At 39.8% G+C, this 17,306-nt stretch overlaps 2 protein-coding genes across 4 annotated transcripts in view; one reads left to right on the top strand and one right to left on the bottom strand.

Moving 5' to 3' along the window:
- Positions 1 to 6,342, top strand: LOC120424871 (mitochondrial import receptor subunit TOM22 homolog). The gene is made up of 3 exons (XM_039589129.2): positions 1 to 379; positions 542 to 736; positions 5,627 to 6,342. The coding sequence occupies exons 1-3, from the start codon at positions 251 to 253 to the stop codon at positions 5,957 to 5,959; spliced, it is 657 nt and encodes a 218-aa protein (XP_039445063.1). The 5' UTR covers positions 1 to 250; the 3' UTR covers positions 5,960 to 6,342.
- Positions 6,109 to 17,306, bottom strand: part of LOC120424869 (mediator of DNA damage checkpoint protein 1-like) — a 26,887-nt gene continuing 15,689 nt past the window's right edge. For 2 of the 3 annotated variants that reach the window (XM_039589125.2, XM_039589124.2), the window contains 3 exons: positions 11,846 to 13,585; positions 6,824 to 7,132; positions 6,109 to 6,761 (listed from right to left, as the gene is read on the bottom strand). In XM_039589125.2, coding sequence (XP_039445059.1) covers positions 6,547 to 6,761; positions 6,824 to 7,132; positions 11,846 to 13,585 — 2,264 coding nt within the window. In that variant the 3' untranslated portion in view covers positions 6,109 to 6,546. Of the gene's footprint in view, positions 6,762 to 6,823; positions 7,133 to 11,591; positions 11,769 to 11,845; positions 13,586 to 17,306 lie in introns of those variants that run through there. The other variant, XM_039589126.2, reaches the window with a different exon arrangement.

A 17,306-nucleotide genomic window follows, 5' to 3' on the forward strand; every position in this document is an offset into this window, starting at 1 on the left:
CGATTTTTCAGTCCGTTCGCAGTCGCATGTGTTTTTCGGTTCGCGAGAGTTCCGTAAAGTGCGTCGGATTTTTTGCTAAATTTTCGGCAATTTCAGACCAAATCAAGTTCGCAACCTTCGCTCGATGTAACAGGCCCGGTGGTCCATCAAATTAACCCGCGAGTCGCGTTCCGGCCATAGTTTTGCAAGCGTTTTGATTGAAGTCGTGTGTTGTAACCTTTGTGGTTCCGAGCACCGCAGCACCGTGTGAATGGATTCCGATCCCGAGGTGGTGCTGGTGGACAAAGTGGACGAGGACGAGTTCTCGACGGATAAGGACAGCGGAATGGAATCGGCCGGAAACAGCAAGGATGACACGCCCGAGCGCAAATCCGCCTCGGTAAGTCATCGCCTGCTACGCTGTGTGTGTTGATCGATCGATTTCCAGTTTCTTTCGCTGCTGCGTGTGAACAGTGAAAAACGAACTCGAAAACCGGCGTTCTGATGTTATGCAACCAGGGCAGGCTGTGTTAAAAAAGGGATGTTTTTGCTTTCGTTTTAGATTGAAGAGTTGCCCCGGGAAGAGGAAATTCCAAAGCCTGCTGAGCTTGCGGAACCGCAACCACAACCACAGCCGGCTGCAGCACCAGCAGCCCCCGCACCTGCGCCAGCGCCTAAACCGACTGCACCTACTGCTTCCTCCGCCGCCCCCTCCTCAGCACAGGCCATCAAGAGTAAGGAGGACGACTTTGATGACGTAAGTAGAGTGCTGTTGCATTCACACCTCTATTCATTATTTTGTTATCAATCTCTAAAAAAAAAAAGATTTCGAAATCTTGTTTAACGGTTTCTTGAGCAATCTTGAAAAAGGGTGGAATTGAGCTCGTCTCAAAAGTTAGTCGTCAAAACTTAGGCATGTATTTACTTAGGTTGATAGTGATACTTAAGAAGGTAGTTTACCGCGCGCTGAGCTTGAGTTGCAAAAAACAAAGCGGTTTTTTCATAAAATTGTGTTTATTTTAGGTCCTTTTCGGTGCTGGGACCTGGTTAGGGCCAAATCGGCTTTTGTAACAAAATTTTTCATAAACTAAGAGTAATTACAGAGTAATCTCGTTCGTAAATGTTAGTGGGAGTATAGAAACCAAAGCGATCGTTCCACAACATTTTCGGGGGTTGTTTGGACATATCGCTCGTGGTCAAGTGCATCATCCGTCCAATGCTGACCTACGCTGCTTCGGTCTGGGGCAACTGCGCCAAATCGCACCGTAAGCGACTCCAGGTGAAGCAGAATAAGCTGCTCAAGATGGTGCACAACCTGGACCCGTGGTACCCGACCGACGATCTACACAAGCTGGCCGGCGTCGACACCATCGACGCAAGCATCGAAAGGGCAACGAGAACCTTCAGGACTTCGTGTGGGATGTCAACGAATCCGCTCATCGAAGCACTCCTCCGTCAACAACTGTGATATTAGTTTTTAAGCCAAACATAGATCTAGGGTTTTTTCTCAAAATTTATTTTCCCTAAAAGAACACCCAGTTAGCAAAATCTAAACGTAGAAATATGTATCCTCCCTGCAAAGGCTTATGAATTGATCTCAGTTGAAAGGTTCTCCAAATCTCTGAATTGCAAATGTAACATCCTGGAGCAGAACTGTTAAATTCTAATAAAAACAAAATTGAATTGAATTGAATTGTTTGGACATATCTAACTAGCATCTTGGCCAGCAATTAACACTCCTATACTGCCGTTCTACGCATAATTGTCCCATGTTCAAAAAAGAGCAACTGAGAAAAACGCGATTGAATTTTTTCGACCGATTTCTGTGTTTCTACGCATAATTGTCCCTTGGGTCCCTATTCGCCCTATATGTCCCTAATTGCCCCAGTTAGTAGTTTATCACTCTTACTTATGATCCTCTTGCTATACAAAAGGTAAACACGACATAATGCTTCGTAAAACTATTGATTCCGGGGAAGAAAATACTTGGTGGGACAATTATGCGTAGAAGTACAACGATGGGACAAACAGACATGGTGTTGTTTTCAATGAGTTTCCGAACAAAGTACTAGATTTTATGTGTTTTTCTGAAAGTATACGTCAAACTTAACGGAAAAATGTTAAAAAGTCAGAATCGTCCAAAAATGACATGGGACAATTATACGTAGAACGGCAGTATAGGTCAATATAAAGTGGGACAAATCGGCCCACAAAGTTTGATGGTTTCAAAATCTTTCAAATCTTAAAATGTCGGTTACAAAGGCAAACATGAATTAAATATCAAAATTAAAAAGCACTTAAAATTGCATGCAATATGTGGGAGTAGCAAACAGCATTAATTCTCCATACAAACTTTGGGGAAAAGCAACTTTTCTTGACCGCGTTCCTTCCGATCTGCATACTATATTTAAGAGTGCCAAATTTAATTGAACATGTTGTTGTTGTTGTTAATTCATTTATTTCTGGCAGCTTTAACCTTCTTGGTCATTCGCTGCCCTAACATGCTTTAAACAAAATACAATTTTTATAATCGTTTGTACTCATTTTTATTTCAATGAATATTTATATTTATAGCATACTTTTTTGAAAGACTTTCTCGCAAAATACAGTACTTGTTCGGTAACTGGGCTGAGAACGTAGCCCAGTCACCAAATGCTGTTCGCTAACTGGGTTGAACGAAAAATAACGAGGGAACTACCGATGCATAATATTTTTTTGATGAAATATAAAAATAAAAGTTACTCAAATTTATTTACAATGATTACTTTTAATATTTCTTAAATTGTGACTTGAAATTACATAAAAGTTTAAATTTTTTTTTTATTGAATATGATTTTTGCATCTATTAACCCCTCGGTGATTTTGGTTTGTTTTGGTTTTTTGAGGTTTGTCTGCTTTTTAACTGGGCTACGGCCCAGTTATCGAGCGCCCAGTTAAAAAGCAGCCCAGTTACCGAACAACTATTCAATTCAATTCAATTGTGTTTTATTAGAATTTAACAGTTCTGCTCCACGATGTTACATTTGCAATTCAGCTTTATTGTTCTTCAGCTTCTTGATGGCATCCTTAACTGACCGCCTCCCTAGTATTCAGCCTCTGGGCCATTCAGTTCAGTTGCTCGTCAAAGTGCTGCTTCCACCTTTCGATTATCTCGCGCTCGTCCGTCAAGATGCCTCCGTCCTTATTCCGGCACATTTCGGCCCGCGGCATGAACCCTTCCCGGGATTGACCGAGTTTCTTGTAGAACTTACGCGTTTCGTTGGAGCGACACAGCTGTTCCATGTCCTGACACTCCAACTCTAAAAATATCAACAGGCGGCGCTTCTTATCCCGGAAGAGATGGGTTTGCTGTCTTCGCAACTGTTTGTACGACTCCTTGTTCCCACGGGTGTTGTGCAGCAGCCACTTGTCCCGCGCTGCTTTCTTCTCGTCCCAAATTGCCATACATTCCTCGTCGAACCAGCCGTTCCGTCGAAATCGGTCCACGATGGCGCTCGATGCCGCTGCGTTGATGGCTGCTTCCATATGGTTCTAGTAGGCCTTCAGAGGGGCTTCGGCGAACTCACCCTCGTCTGGCAAAGCAGATTCGAGTTCTCGCGCGTGTTGGGTAGCGACCTCATGTTCCTTGAGTCGCTCCTGATTATACCGCTGCGGGCGACGGTACCGGATCTTGTTGACGCAGCTTTGCCACCACCAGGTAGTGGTCCGAGTCGATGTCCGCGCCACGTTAGGTCCTGACGTCGATTATGTCCGAGAGTGATCTCCAGGTGTACTTGTAGAGGAGGCTGTGTTGAGCTGGCCAACTTGAGCGTTTAAGTCGCCGAAGACAATCTTGACGTTGCTCATGTTGCTCACCTCTTTAGAGCTGCCCCTATCCTGAGATTTCGACTTTTTCTAATAACATATAATATATTTTGAAAGGTGGGGATTTTTTCCGTGTAGGTATTTATTATTATCGGCAAAGTCCTTATCATAACCTAGAACATTGCTAAAGATACGAATTTGATCATAAAATCCGTTTCAAAGGTACATATTTTTGAACTTTCAAATGCCCGTTTTGTAAGACCAGCTCTCATAATTGTATGAAGACTTGTAGGGACCACTGATTACGTGAAGAAGAAGAAGAAGCTATAAAATAGTGTTGTTTCTTTAAGGGGTTACATACATGTAATTCGACAAAAAAGTCAGAGGTTGGTGTGAGCACACACTTAAATTTATTTAACATCTGTTTTCATGACATTAAAATATACATTTTCATCTATTATCAAAACAAATTTGAAGACATTTGGTTGTACCATTGCCGAGATATAGCTATTTGAAGTTAACAGGTTCAAAAAACGGGTGCCACAATATCTGAACACTGCCTTGGTCAAATCGGCTCAAAATTTGGTGAAGACTCGTTGAACCGGTCCTGTGTGCATGACGAAGGCCGATTTTCAAAAAACTTATTTAAAAAAAAGATAAAAATATTTTTGTGTTTTTCATATAAAAAATCAAATGTTTTTGATTTTTGTATTTTTTATAATAGCAAAATTTAAAAATCGGGCTTCGTCATGCACACGGGATATGTCTTGAGAGTCTTCACCCCAAATTTCAGCCAATTTGGTCCATCCCATCTCGAGATATCGTGGCACCCGTAAATCAACTCGGTGCTTCGATAAAAACGCTCAGAAAGTTTGACAGTCCGCTTTGCGCACGCCAAAATTTTGAGCTTGAAATCTTCTCTAACTCAGTTTAACAGTTTGGACCCGATGCCTGATTTTTCTGTTACATTGTTATTGGAATTCCATACAAACTGTAACGGGAACCGCAGGCGCCGGGTCCTGACTATTAACCCTCTACTGCCCAAATTTTTTTTTCGAAAATTTTTATTTTTCCCGTGTTCAGGAGGTCATTTTGAGCAACTTTTGTTCTACGAAAAACTTTACTTCTCTTGTGTTATGTTTTTCTTGTTTCATTTTTAGTATTTTAATTTGCATTTATGTATCTTGTTTAGTTTATGTTTGTTTTTGGTAGTATTTGGCCTATTCTACCACCTCCTTTCATTACATTTTGCCTATCTAATTTTTTCATGTTTTTACAGTAACTTTTTCAATTTTTTGCATGTTTTTCACATTTTCTGCTGTAAAATGGAACCTTTATCATTTAAATTGTAAATAAATGCGTAGAGGCATAGTCTGGGGCACTAGAAAAATTACTGCATACTTCTTTTTACTTAAAATATAGGAAATGTTAGTAAAAAACACAGCCAAAGTTGACCCCTAAAAAAATTACATTTTTAAAAACATTGGCAAAGTCACATAAAACAAGTCAAACTTCCAACCCTAAAATTTTCAAAAATTTTAAAAGTTCTTCTTTCCAATGCTTTTGATGATCAAAAATTGGCTGAAAAATGGATTTTTGGCGATTTTTTAAATCGAAGCCCGTCTAGAGGCGGGGTTGGGTTGTAGAGGGTTAAGGTGGCAATATCTTCATGAAACTTTCAGGAGTGATTGAAAATCATGTTTTTAGTGGATTCTATAAATTTGAAATTTTATGATTTTCTACATGTATGTAACCCCTTAATTCTAAACATATAAGCAGTCCCTTCTAGCAAAGCTTAAACTATTACGAAAGCCACTAATTCCCCCCTCCGTTCTCCTTCCAGGAACCCGACGAGTCCCTGTCCGAGCGGCTGTGGGGCCTCACCGAGATGTTCCCGGCGGGCGTGCGCAACCTGACCGGCGCCGTCGTGAGCCTGTCGGCGGCGAGCGTCAAAACGCTGTACCAGTTTAGCTGCAGCGCGTCCTGGATATTCTTCACCAGCTCGATGATTCTGTTCGCGCCGGTCGTGTTCGAGGTGGAGCGCGCCCAGATGGAGGAGATGCAGCGGTCACAGCAGAAGCAGGTGCTGCTGGGGCCGGGTTCGGCCGTTGGTGGCGCCGGTGCTGGTGGTGGTCCGGGTGGAATGCCCGCGTTGCCCCCGATGGCGGCACGATAATCGGCAGAGACGGAGAGAGAGAGCAATTGCAAGATTTTTTTTTGTTTCGTTAGCCAGTTAGAATCAGACGATGCCCATTTTATGAAGTGTGTTGGTCTTGCGTTGGGGGAGAAGCAGATTCCGGAAGGTAAACTCTTTGAAGGGCACGCGAGCGAATTGAATTATGTCGCTACCAAGAAAACGTTTCTCCCACGTGAGGGCGCGCGCATTCTCTCTCGTTTTAGCAATTTCCTGTTTTCGAGCAATCGAATAATTTCAATTGATTGAACAAAAACAACAAACTAATTAACTGAGTATGATTGTTAATAAGTAGTCGTATCCTAAATGAGCAGTCAAATAAAATTAAAAAAGTGGGGAACGCAACTGTTTCTCAGTAAAAATAAGGTTTTTCTCTGTTTAGAAATTGTGAAAATCTTCCTTCTTAGCTTCAACTTGTTCGTAACTGCTTTATTAGCAACATCTTAAAAATAGTACATGGTCCTTACTGTCTGATTTGTCCTGAAATCTGGTCAAACTTGGCACATGGCAATCTTGAATTTGTAACTGGGGCGTAAAACAAAACAACTTGGCAAGCAATAGCATCACCCTCAAGTCAATCGATAGTTGCGAAAGTGTTTGTAGTGCTGCATCACCGACTGCATGAACCCTTCGGTGCTGATGATCGTGATCGACGGGTACATCTCCCGCATCTTGGGCCACAGCTGCTTATCGTCCACGTGCGAAACCACAAACAGCTTGTCCGCATGCTTGGGCTGCTGGCCGGGAAACTTGATGACCCGCCCTCCGGCGCTCGCCATAATCACTACAAAAATAAAACACAAAATCAATCAAAAATTTCCCCCCGGCAAAGTCCGCAATTCTTACGCTGCAGCTCGTCCGGCGGCGGCTTCGTGCTGGGCGTCACAAACATCGAATAGTCCTGGAAGATTTTCGCCTCGCTCGCCAGCTGCAGTGACTTCTTCAGGCTGAACTTGAACCGCCGCTCCATTTCGCCGTCCGCCAGGATAAAGTCCCACGGGTCAACCAGCTCGCGGCGCCGCTGCACCTCCTCCAGGTAGGGCTGGCCGACGATGGGGATGCCGCGCGCCATGGCGCACAGGAATTTGTACGTGCGGTAGACGCGGTCCGACACGAGGATGGAGGCGAGCTCGGGCAGGTCCACGATGGTGCCACCTGGAAGGAGTTTGGTGTTTGTGTTGAAACATTTGTGTGCGGACTGGTGCAGTGCAGACCAACGGATATGGATATCGAAGTTTTGAAAGGTGGCATGCATTGGTAATAATAAGGTCTCTACTTACCAGGTTTTTCAAAGAACAGAGCACGAGTGACATACAAAGTGATATTTTAAATGTGAAAGATTATTTTTGGGTTTCTGGAGTATTGTTTTGAATCAAATAAAGGTGCGATGTTTATGTCAGAGGCATAACCAGAATTTACAGTCGACTCTTTCTGTGTCGATACTAAATCAAGCGTTGATTTGGAAGGACTGACAAATCCGTCAAAATAATGAATTTATCGAGAAATCGGAGTTAGACAATCGAGAAATCGACTTTTTATTTATACACTCAACCCCCGGTGGTTGGTCACTTTTTCGTTTGACACTTTTTTAGTTTGTAACCCGTTGCACAGTGGGAAAAAAGGGCCCAATAAATTACCGCAACATGATTTCGCACAAACCATCGATTGCTATACACCAAAAGCTTTGTTTTTGCACCAGGAACAATAATCCGGATTATTGTTCCTTGTGCAAAAACAAAGCTTTTGGTGTATAGCAATCGATGGTTTGCGCGAAATCATGTTGCGGTAATTTTTTGCGCCCTTTTTTCCCACTGTGCGTTGGTTGGTCAAAGTCAAACTAAAAAGTGACGAACTGTCACTTTTTACACGGCGCTCACGCACGCTATCAAACCAAACGTTTGATAGTGTGCGTGAACTCCGTGTAAAAGGGGTGTCAAACTAAAAAGTTACCCCGTTCGTTTGACAACAGTTGGTGTCAAACCATCGGGGTTTGAGTGTACTTATACCTAATAACCAGTTCTAAAATGCCGTGGGCTAGTTCTAGAAGACAAAGACAAAAATACCGATGTGACAAAAATTACATTGTCCATGGACCTGAAACCCCTAAAAATACGATATCTTGGAAAACTATTCATCCGATTTTTAATGTAAAAAAAGCCTTTGTGAAATTAGCTCATCGTTGAAATGAAATATTGTAAAATCGGATCAATATTTTCCAAGATATCAAAAAATTAAGGGTAATTGGATAGCACAAATCTGGAGTTTTTTTTAAAAAAAAGGTCCTATAAACAAAATTTCCAGTTTTTGCTTTTTGGGCGTTTTTAAAACCGCCTTGAGTCAGGGGTATTCAAAAACACCCAAAAAGCAAAAACTGAAAATTTTATTTATTGGACCTTATCTAAAAAAAAACTCCAGAAATTGCAAAGCCATATCTCAGCCATCAAAGGTCGGATAGACAATGTTAAAAATAAGCATACATAATAGATACATTTCTCATGTATTTGAAAACACTTTTTTTAAGTACCGTAAACTGGGGTGACATTGATAGCCCGGGGTGACTTTGATAGGTTTTTCAAATGCCCGTCAAATTCGTAGCTCAAAATTTTTGAGAATTTTGAGTATATTAGCACTGAGGGCTACCTTATTATCGAACATATGTGCAAAAATGTGACTATTATATTGGTTCTATCAAAGTTAGTGGCCAAAACAAATTACTATCAAAGTCGCCCCGGGCTATCAATCTCACCCCAGTTTACGGTAACAAATTTTAAAATTATAAAAAAAGGTGAATGCCAAAAATGGTTATAACTCGGTGCATTACCATAGATATAAAGTTTTTACAATAGGGAGCGTTTTTTTCATTACTTATTTTTATTATGTCCACTTAGGCTGGTACAAATATTTTTAAAAGTTTTTTTCCTTCAAATGCGGACCGAAAAATCAGGGCACAAAAAATATTTTTCAAAAAATATCAAAATTTCAATGGAAAATTTAGTGCAATCAGCTGGAACCAATTTAAAATGCATGTTTATGCATCAATTTTAGCATGTTTGGGTCAATACAATTTTTTTGTTTTTTTTTTGTAATTTTTCGATGTACAGTACCGAGGCAGTTCTTTGTGATGATTATTGCACTTGATCGTAATTTTTAAACTCACAAAATTTCTAAAAAAAAAAAAATTAAATCTCTAATTTTAAGAATTTTGGAATGTTTGCAGGGGACCATCCATAAACCACGTGGACACTTTTTTGGAAATCTCGAACTCTCCCCCACCCCCCCTTCTTCTTAAAAGTGTCCACGTGTTTTATATATTTTTTAGAATTATTACTTTTTAATTTTTGAATTTTTTTTATATATTTTTTTGTTTCTTTTTATTTTTTTTAAGCTTTAATATTTTAAATGTCTGAATTTTAAAAAAAAATATGTTAGAAATTGAGTTTAAGAATTTCAGAATTTGAATTGTTAGAACATTAGATTTTTTTTTGAGTTTTAGATTTTTGATAATTGTATTAAAAATTTTAAGAATTTAAGAAAATAAAAATTTTAGAATTTGGGAATTTTTGAGTTTTTCATATTTTTTTATTTTTTTCCGTTTCCTTTCCTTTTTTTAATTTTGAATTTGACTTTTGAGTTTTTTGAATGTAGCATTTGTAAATTTAATTTTTTTGAATGTTTAAATCTGTGGAATTTTTTTTTGAGCGTTGAATTTTAAAATTCATGTTTTTAATTTACGAACAAAAAACCATTCATATACTAGGTGAACAAAAACGTCTTTCTTCTGGTTGCATTTTATAGGAAACAAGCCTTACCCGACAAACTTCGTTCTGCCTTTTATTTCGTTTGTTGACGTTTTTAGCGTTTTTGCCTATTCAGCCTCCTGTGATCTAAATATGATTTTACGTAACTTTTCCCATACAATTTGCAGATTTTCCGGAATCGGTTCCAGAGTGGCCAAAGTGTCCATTAGTTAGCGTAAGAACCTTCCTTGGACTTATACGAACCCAACGCAACAAAAAGCACCTCGATCCGACGCTCCGTATTGAACTGATTCGCGTTCGAACAAAACCGTCGAAATTTTTTATATATAGGTATAGATTGATTACAGTTTCTGTTTTAAAACTTGGTTTTGGATATTTTTTTATTATTCTTTTATTTAATCGCTATCGTGTTCCCCGAACAATTTTAAACAACAATCATAAAAAAACTCAACCTTTTCAATCTTTCATCTTCAAATTCCTTAAAAACAAATTTGCCAACTTGAAAAAAATTAGATGCATGAAACAAGACCTTAAAATTTTGAATTCCAGTTAGTTGAGATGAATTTGATGCTGATCAAAAGCTTGTGAAACTCCTCATCGACAAATGTTCACGTGGATACAACCAAAGTGATATGATTCGTGAAAGACAACTTGTCATTTCGTAAACAAATTCAATTTTACATCAAATCATTCAAGAACCACTCAACTGCCCAATTCTTTTTCGATTTTTTATTTATTTTTCCCATGTTTAGGAGTTCATTTTGACCAGTTGTTTCGACGATAAACTTAACTTTTCTCGGGTGAGTTTTCAAAAAGCCGTAAGAGCCACCGTGACCTCCGACACCAATTTTCGTTTTTCTTCAAATTGAAACAATAGTTCATTTGTTTTTAGTTTAGGGCACGTCCTTCAAGTGTAAATGAACAATCTCAAGCATTTTTGAAATTGGTTTTCTGTAAGTAGGTCGAATACCGATGCAAAAAAGGCTTTGTTTACCAATGGCTCTTACGGCTTTTTGAAAACTCACCCGAGTTTTATTGTTTTATTTTATATCATTAATTTTAAGTAGTTTTTTTCATTTTCTTTATTTTTTATTTTATATTTGTAGTTTTAGGCCTATTTTACAACTTCCAATCATAACCTTTTGCCTATTCTGTTTCTCATAATTTTCCAGCCAGTTTTTAAATTTTTTGAGCTAATTTAATGGTTGAAAAACACCCTAAAGTCATTTTTGCTATTTATTTCTGTAAAATCACACAAAAACAATCAGTCAATACTAGCAATAACCTAATCTTTACCAACAACCTTGCCGAAGACACCAAATCGATCAGAAAATCTCTTCTCAAGATATGGATTTTGAAAAAAGTTCATTGCACTTTTGTATAGATAAGCTTCAAATTGCTTTGATCATAAGGAATCGATAGACAAATTTTCACTAAAATAAACAAAACATACAATGAAAAGTTGATTGGTGGAAACATAGAGAGTAGAGCTTTCCGGCACAACAGCTGACTCAACTTGTTTCAAATCGAAACAATACCTTCTACGTTGTACATACAGCGTTTCCACGCCAAACTAGCAGGATCCAAATCAAAAGTGCTAGGTCAAAATAATTTGTCAATTAGGGTAGTTCTAGCTGAGCCAAGGGTGGCACAAAAAATGACGTTTTTGACGATTTTCGCAAATCCACTTTTTGAAAAGTTGGGCAGCTGTTATGTAACACTTTTGACGCTAGTTTGACGTGGAATCGCTGCAATCGTAAAAGATTAGCCGTGTTGCGTCGACTGATTTTTTTATGCTGAGAAAATGTGCCGATGGTTGATGAACTGCTTCCGGCTTGCGGATTGAAGGGTTTTAGTTACAACGGGTTAAGAAAGAATTTATTCTGAAACAGATCAACAAAAAAGAAACAGCTTAAAACTACAAACTAAAACTAAACAACTCTAACTATGTGAGATCCGATATCCATATCCGTTGAATTTCGCTTTATCAAGCGAAACAAAAGACTTTTATCTCTGTTGACCCTTCCGTGCCGCTAAATTGTCCAAAAAACAGCAAAAAATTTAAAAGTTTGTCATGCAAAATCAACAGTTCAGCTCCGTTTCAACTTACCAGCTCGCGTAATCATCCGCTTGTACGGCTCCGGACTCATCTTGGTAAACATGAGCCGCGGCTTGGCGACACGACTTGACTTGCGCGTCCCAGACGACGACGACTCGTTCGACGCGGTGCTGGTGTTGGCCTCACTCGCCGATTCTCCGTCATCCTCCTCCAGAGGTTGCTTCTGCTTTGTACGCTTGCTGGTGCGATCCTGCTTGGGTTCCACCTTCGGTTGTGGTGGCGGTAGATCCGCCACGGTGCGCTTGGGCCGCCCACGCGTTTTGGCGGGTTCGGGGGCGACTTCGGCAACGGCGGCGGTCGTCTTGCTGGATTTTGATGGCTTTGGCTCGGCGGCGGGAGCGGAGGGTGCTTCTTCAGCGGCTTTGCGCTTTCGCGATCGCGTCGTCGACTCGCTGACCGTGACTGAGGGTGCGTAATCGACGGACTCGTCGACCTGCTTTTTGGGAGCGCTGCGGGACGACGTTGACGCTTTGGACTTTGAAGAGCTTGTGGACGCCTTGCTGCTGCTGGTATCATCTTCGCCGTCCTCTGAAAATCGCTTGTTCTTCTTTTTGTCCCGGGCGGAACGCCGCTCGGCGGCGGCTGTTGGGATGGGTTGCTCGACTTTCGGTTCGTCCCGATCGTACTTCATGACCGAGAGTTTGCTGTCCTGCTTCTTGAAGACGGGTTCGTTCGGATCCTGGTCCTCGTCCGAGCTGTCGCCGAAGATGTACTTGTTTTTGCGGGCCAACCGATCGAGCGCCTTGGGCTGCTGGGACTTGATCATGTCCGACACGGCAAGGATGGTCTCCTTTTTGGCCATGTTCAGGAAGGGATGTTCGGGCGTGTTGAACTCGAACGAGCACGTGTCCGTGTCCGGCTTGGAGCGCGAAGGTGTCTCCATGGCGCTGTTGGTGCTGCTACTGCTGCTGCTGGCACCGGTCCGGGAACTCTTCGTGCTCGAAGCGGCGCTCCGATTCTCAGGTACTTTAAACACCGACTTCCTCGACCGTTCCTTCTCCTCGTCGGCCATCGGCATCGTAGCCGCCAGACAGTACTCATCGTCCAGATCCTCAGTTTCCGTCGGTTCGGTAAACCCGAGCAGATCATCCTGCGTGGACGCCAACCGCTTGGCCGTCCGCAACCCAACCTTCCCCCTCCCTCCCACTTCATTCACTTCGGTTCGATTTTCCTTGTTGGAAGATGGCGAAATGTTCAACTCTTCCTCTTTGTCCTCCTCCTCCATCTGGCGTCCAATCATCGACGGCCGGCACGTGCTGTTCACCGCCGGCCTAAAGTTCCGCGTCACCTCCGGATCGTCCTCGTCCACGAGCGAACCCCGCGAGTCTTTCGCGACCAGCGCTTGCGTCTGCATCTCGTAAGCATCCTCCGGCAACGCCAACGGAATCGTGTCGTTCTCTACGTCCGCATCATCGTCGTCCCCCTCCCGACCGCCTGCGGGAAGTGCCTGCGTGGCCAGGTCGTACGCGTCGTCAACGGGAAGTGCCTGCGTTGCGACGTCAAACGCGTCCAGCTCGAACTCTTTGTTGGCACGGAGGGAAGTGTTTTGCGAGCGGGACGTGGCCCAGTTGGTGAGTTTGACGTTCACCTTGCGGAGGGAACGGGCAGTGGTGAGTTTTTGCGGTGGTAGCTGCTGCGTGGCCAGATCGTACACGTCGTCGTCGTCGTCGTCTTCGTCGTTGACTTGCGGGGCCGGGGCGGCCGGGACTTTGAAGGCACTTGAGAGGTTAGCTGGAAAATAAATGGAAAAAATGTTTCAAATTATTTATTTTTTCAGTTTTGGCACACTTCAATAAACCAGAAAAAGAGTTTTAACTTGAAGTAATTTTCAATTTTGATTTTTTTTATTTGGATGAAATTGTGTCCATACATTTCTAAGGTCAAAAGAAACCAAACCGGTCACTAATTCGGGATTACTCGGAGTTTAACTGTATACATCAACCAGAGTGCGGTGCACCTTGATCTACGATGCCCATATTTTCGTATCTCAAGAACTACAAAAACTATTGACATATTATTTCATTCATAGCATAGCGTAGTTGCTACTCCGTTTTTGACCAAGACTGGAGATCTGCTCCATGGACCACAACTTCGCAACTCTCAAAGGCACCTATCGTGACTGCTGATCAATCACGGCGCCGGCCACGACCAGTGGATAGATTACGGGAAAGTGTATGGGAATATTAGTCCGAAAATCGCTTAATCCGATGCGTCTCTGGCAAAGTATCACATGAGTATTGAAGAGTTAAGAAATGTTGCACATTCTTTTCGTAACCCCTCAAGAAAAGTTGACAGTTCGGAATGAGCGCGATTGACGATGTGCGCGCATGAGTTTCTTTGGGGGAAAAAATAAAAAGATTAAAAATATTCACAAAGTAAAAATAAATAGATTAAAAACGTTCATTAAAAAAAAAACAACGATTAATAATCATCAACGAAATTAGGAATTAAAAATTTAAAATTTCTTAAGGGGGTACATACATGTAGAAAATCACAGAATTTTATATTACAGAATATTTGATAAATCCCCTTAAAAGAAAATTAAATTATTAATCACTCCTGAAAGTTTCATGAAGATATTTCATGATTAAACTGAGTAAGAGACGATTTGAGCTCAAAATTTTGCCATGCGCAAAGCGGGCTGTCAAACTTTGTTGGCGTTTTTCTCTAAACCCCGAGTTGATTTACGGGTACCACGATATCTCGAGATGGGAAGGACCAAATTGGCTGAAATTAGAGGTGAAGACTCTCAAGATGTATCCCGTGTGCATGACAAAGCCCAATTTTTGAAATTTGCTTTTTAAAAAAATAAAAAAACTAACGGTTTTTTATATGAAAATCACAAAAATATTTTTATCTTTTTTTTAAATAAACTTTTGAAAATCGGGCTTCGTCATGCACACGGAATTGGTTCAACGAGTCTTCAGCAAAATTTTGAGCCGATTTGGCCAAGACAGTGTTGAGATATCGTGGCACCCGATTTTTGAAACTGATACTTGAAATTGCTATATCTCCGCAATGATTCAACCAAATATCTTCAAATTTGTTTTTTAGCAGGTGAAAATGAATATTTTAATGCCATGAAAAAAGAATTTAAAAAAAGTTGAAGTGTGTGCACATATAAACCTCTGACTTTTTTGCAGATATACATGTATGTAACCCCTGAAATAAAAAAAATCAGAAAATAAGAAATTCTTTAAACTAAATTCGCAATTCGCAATTTTCAGTGTAAGAGCGGGCCTTGACCGATCTTATGCACCAGTTCCCTACATCTCACCCTTGCTCTGAGTCAGTACGAGCAGCACGCTAGAACACGCTTTGAGTGTTCGTGCCAGGCATGCACACCTTCTTTTCCGGTTACGCATTTTAACTCGGCCGGGGGTGGTACATTACGTAGGGTTTGATGTAAGTATAAGCGCCTAACCATTTATAGTGTGTCTATACATTTTCATTAAAGCAAAAACTGTTTTATTTTAGTTTGAATTCAAAAACTAATTGTTATTTACTGTGTATTGTTTTCTCCTGAAATATTCCCTAATGTTAAGTCGTGTTTATCTGTTGATATTTCTTATGTCGCGGTGTTTTGTTACAATTTTCTGGACCTAAGCATTTTATAAAAATTTAGCAAAAGTACAATAGTAATATTTGTGTTAATCCTTTAATCATTCCATAAATTGAGTAAGGGCTCGAACCTCACTTGTTAGAAAACAATAGACAGTAAAGGAGAATATACTTTATAAAGAAGCAATAGTAAGAGAATCATAATTGTGTGTTAAAAAATAAAAAAAGAATAAGCTTGATGTAGTAGATGTAGAAATAGGCAATAGTTAATAAATAGAGATAACAAACAAGCTTAGATTATTGTTATGATGGGCAAGATAAAAAATTATTTAAATGAATAAATAAAGAAGTAAATCAACAAAGAATAGGCAAATGATAATTAGACTTGGTATCACTAGTACATTAGGGGAAGGTTTATTTAAAGAAAACACACAGTTTGTTAAAGCAGCATTATTTGGAAGAAAAAAAGAGTGACAAGCATTGAGAGATACGAGAATCAAGAGTTAATAAAATCAAAACCAAATGGTAAACAGAAGAATTAGTGGTGAAGTACGAATCAGTAGAGCAAAATAAAAATAGGAGATAGATGGTAGCTGAGAAAGATGAGAAGAGAAACCCCGTTGGGCGATGTTTCGGGTACATCCACAGCAGTTGACTCAACATACTGCGAATCAAAACAATACCGTCTACAATCACAAATTACTTCCCTTTCCCACATTGTTGCGCCCCTTTCTTTTAGCAGTCTCGACTCTGACCCGCGGTGGTCAAAGGTTTACGATCCGTTTCCACAGGCCACCAGCTAGGTCATCATGAAAACCAAGCCAACGTGGAGGTAAGAAAATAGGACACTCGCAAGGAACCAGAGCTATACTGTTCTGATCAAGATAATTCGGATGATCTAACAGAACTACGGATGTAGTTAGTTACGCTCCTTCCAGGATGTTCCTTACGTGGACGTCAACCGAAGAGCACGCAACAAGGTCAGTGCCATTGCATGCTCTTAGGTATCAATCCTTGGCCTGCAATAAGAAATTCTTTAAACTAAAAATACTAAATTTAAAAAAATATAAAAATGCGAAAATATAAATTAGGGAATTATGAAAATATGAATAAATTAAATAATGAATAAATGAAATTATACAATTATGAAATTATGACACTATGAAATTATGTAATTATGAAATTATGAAATAAGAATATTGGAAAATAAATCTGGTACAAATGTATTGAAAGTTTTTCTTAAACTCCTAAAATTTTAAATTTCTATTTTTTTAATTCTTAAATTTTTAAATTCATGAACTCCAAAATTCATAAATTCTTAAATTGTTAAATTCTGAAATTCTTAAATTCTTAATTTTTATGTTTTTCGAATTTGTAAATTTTTAAATTTGTGAATTTGTAAGTTTGTTATTTTAAAAAATTGTGAATTTGTACATTTGTAAATTTGTAAATTTGTGAATTTGTAAATTAGAAAATTTCAAAATTTGTAAATTTTCAGATTTTTTAATTTTTTATTTGAATTAAACATGAATTTTTAAAATTCCTAATATTTTATCATAGTTATTTGAAATTTCAGATGTTTGTTTTTCCATATTTTCGAATTTTCATTTTTGAATTATTTTTATTGTTTTGGCCGGAAGATGTAATAGGATGATTCCTTGAAGTTTTGTATTATTACGACATTTTTCTGTCGAAAAGTTTTTGTTATATTGACCAAATACTCATATAGGAAGGCCGAGGTACCCTAACGGAATCCGGAATATCTCCGGTAAAAACAGACCATCTTCATCCCCCATCTGACAGTTCAAAATACAGACAAATCTGGATCTTTTACAACCGGAAGCATCCACTTGGTAAATTCTACCTAAAGCAATAAGATTTTTAAGAAATA

Source organism: Culex pipiens, chromosome 3, assembly GCF_016801865.2.
Source record: "Culex pipiens pallens isolate TS chromosome 3, TS_CPP_V2, whole genome shotgun sequence".
Lineage (NCBI taxonomy): Eukaryota > Metazoa > Arthropoda > Insecta > Diptera > Culicidae > Culex > Culex pipiens.

Coding starts and splice junctions, on each gene's coding strand:
- LOC120424871 (XM_039589129.2), top strand. CDS start 251: ATGGATTCCGATCCCGAGGTGGTGCTGGTGGACAAAGTGGACGAGGAC. Junction 380..541: donor CCGAGCGCAAATCCGCCTCG/GTAAGTCATCGC, acceptor CTTTCGTTTTAG/ATTGAAGAGTTGCCCCGGGA. Junction 737..5,626: donor AGGAGGACGACTTTGATGAC/GTAAGTAGAGTG, acceptor TTCTCCTTCCAG/GAACCCGACGAGTCCCTGTC.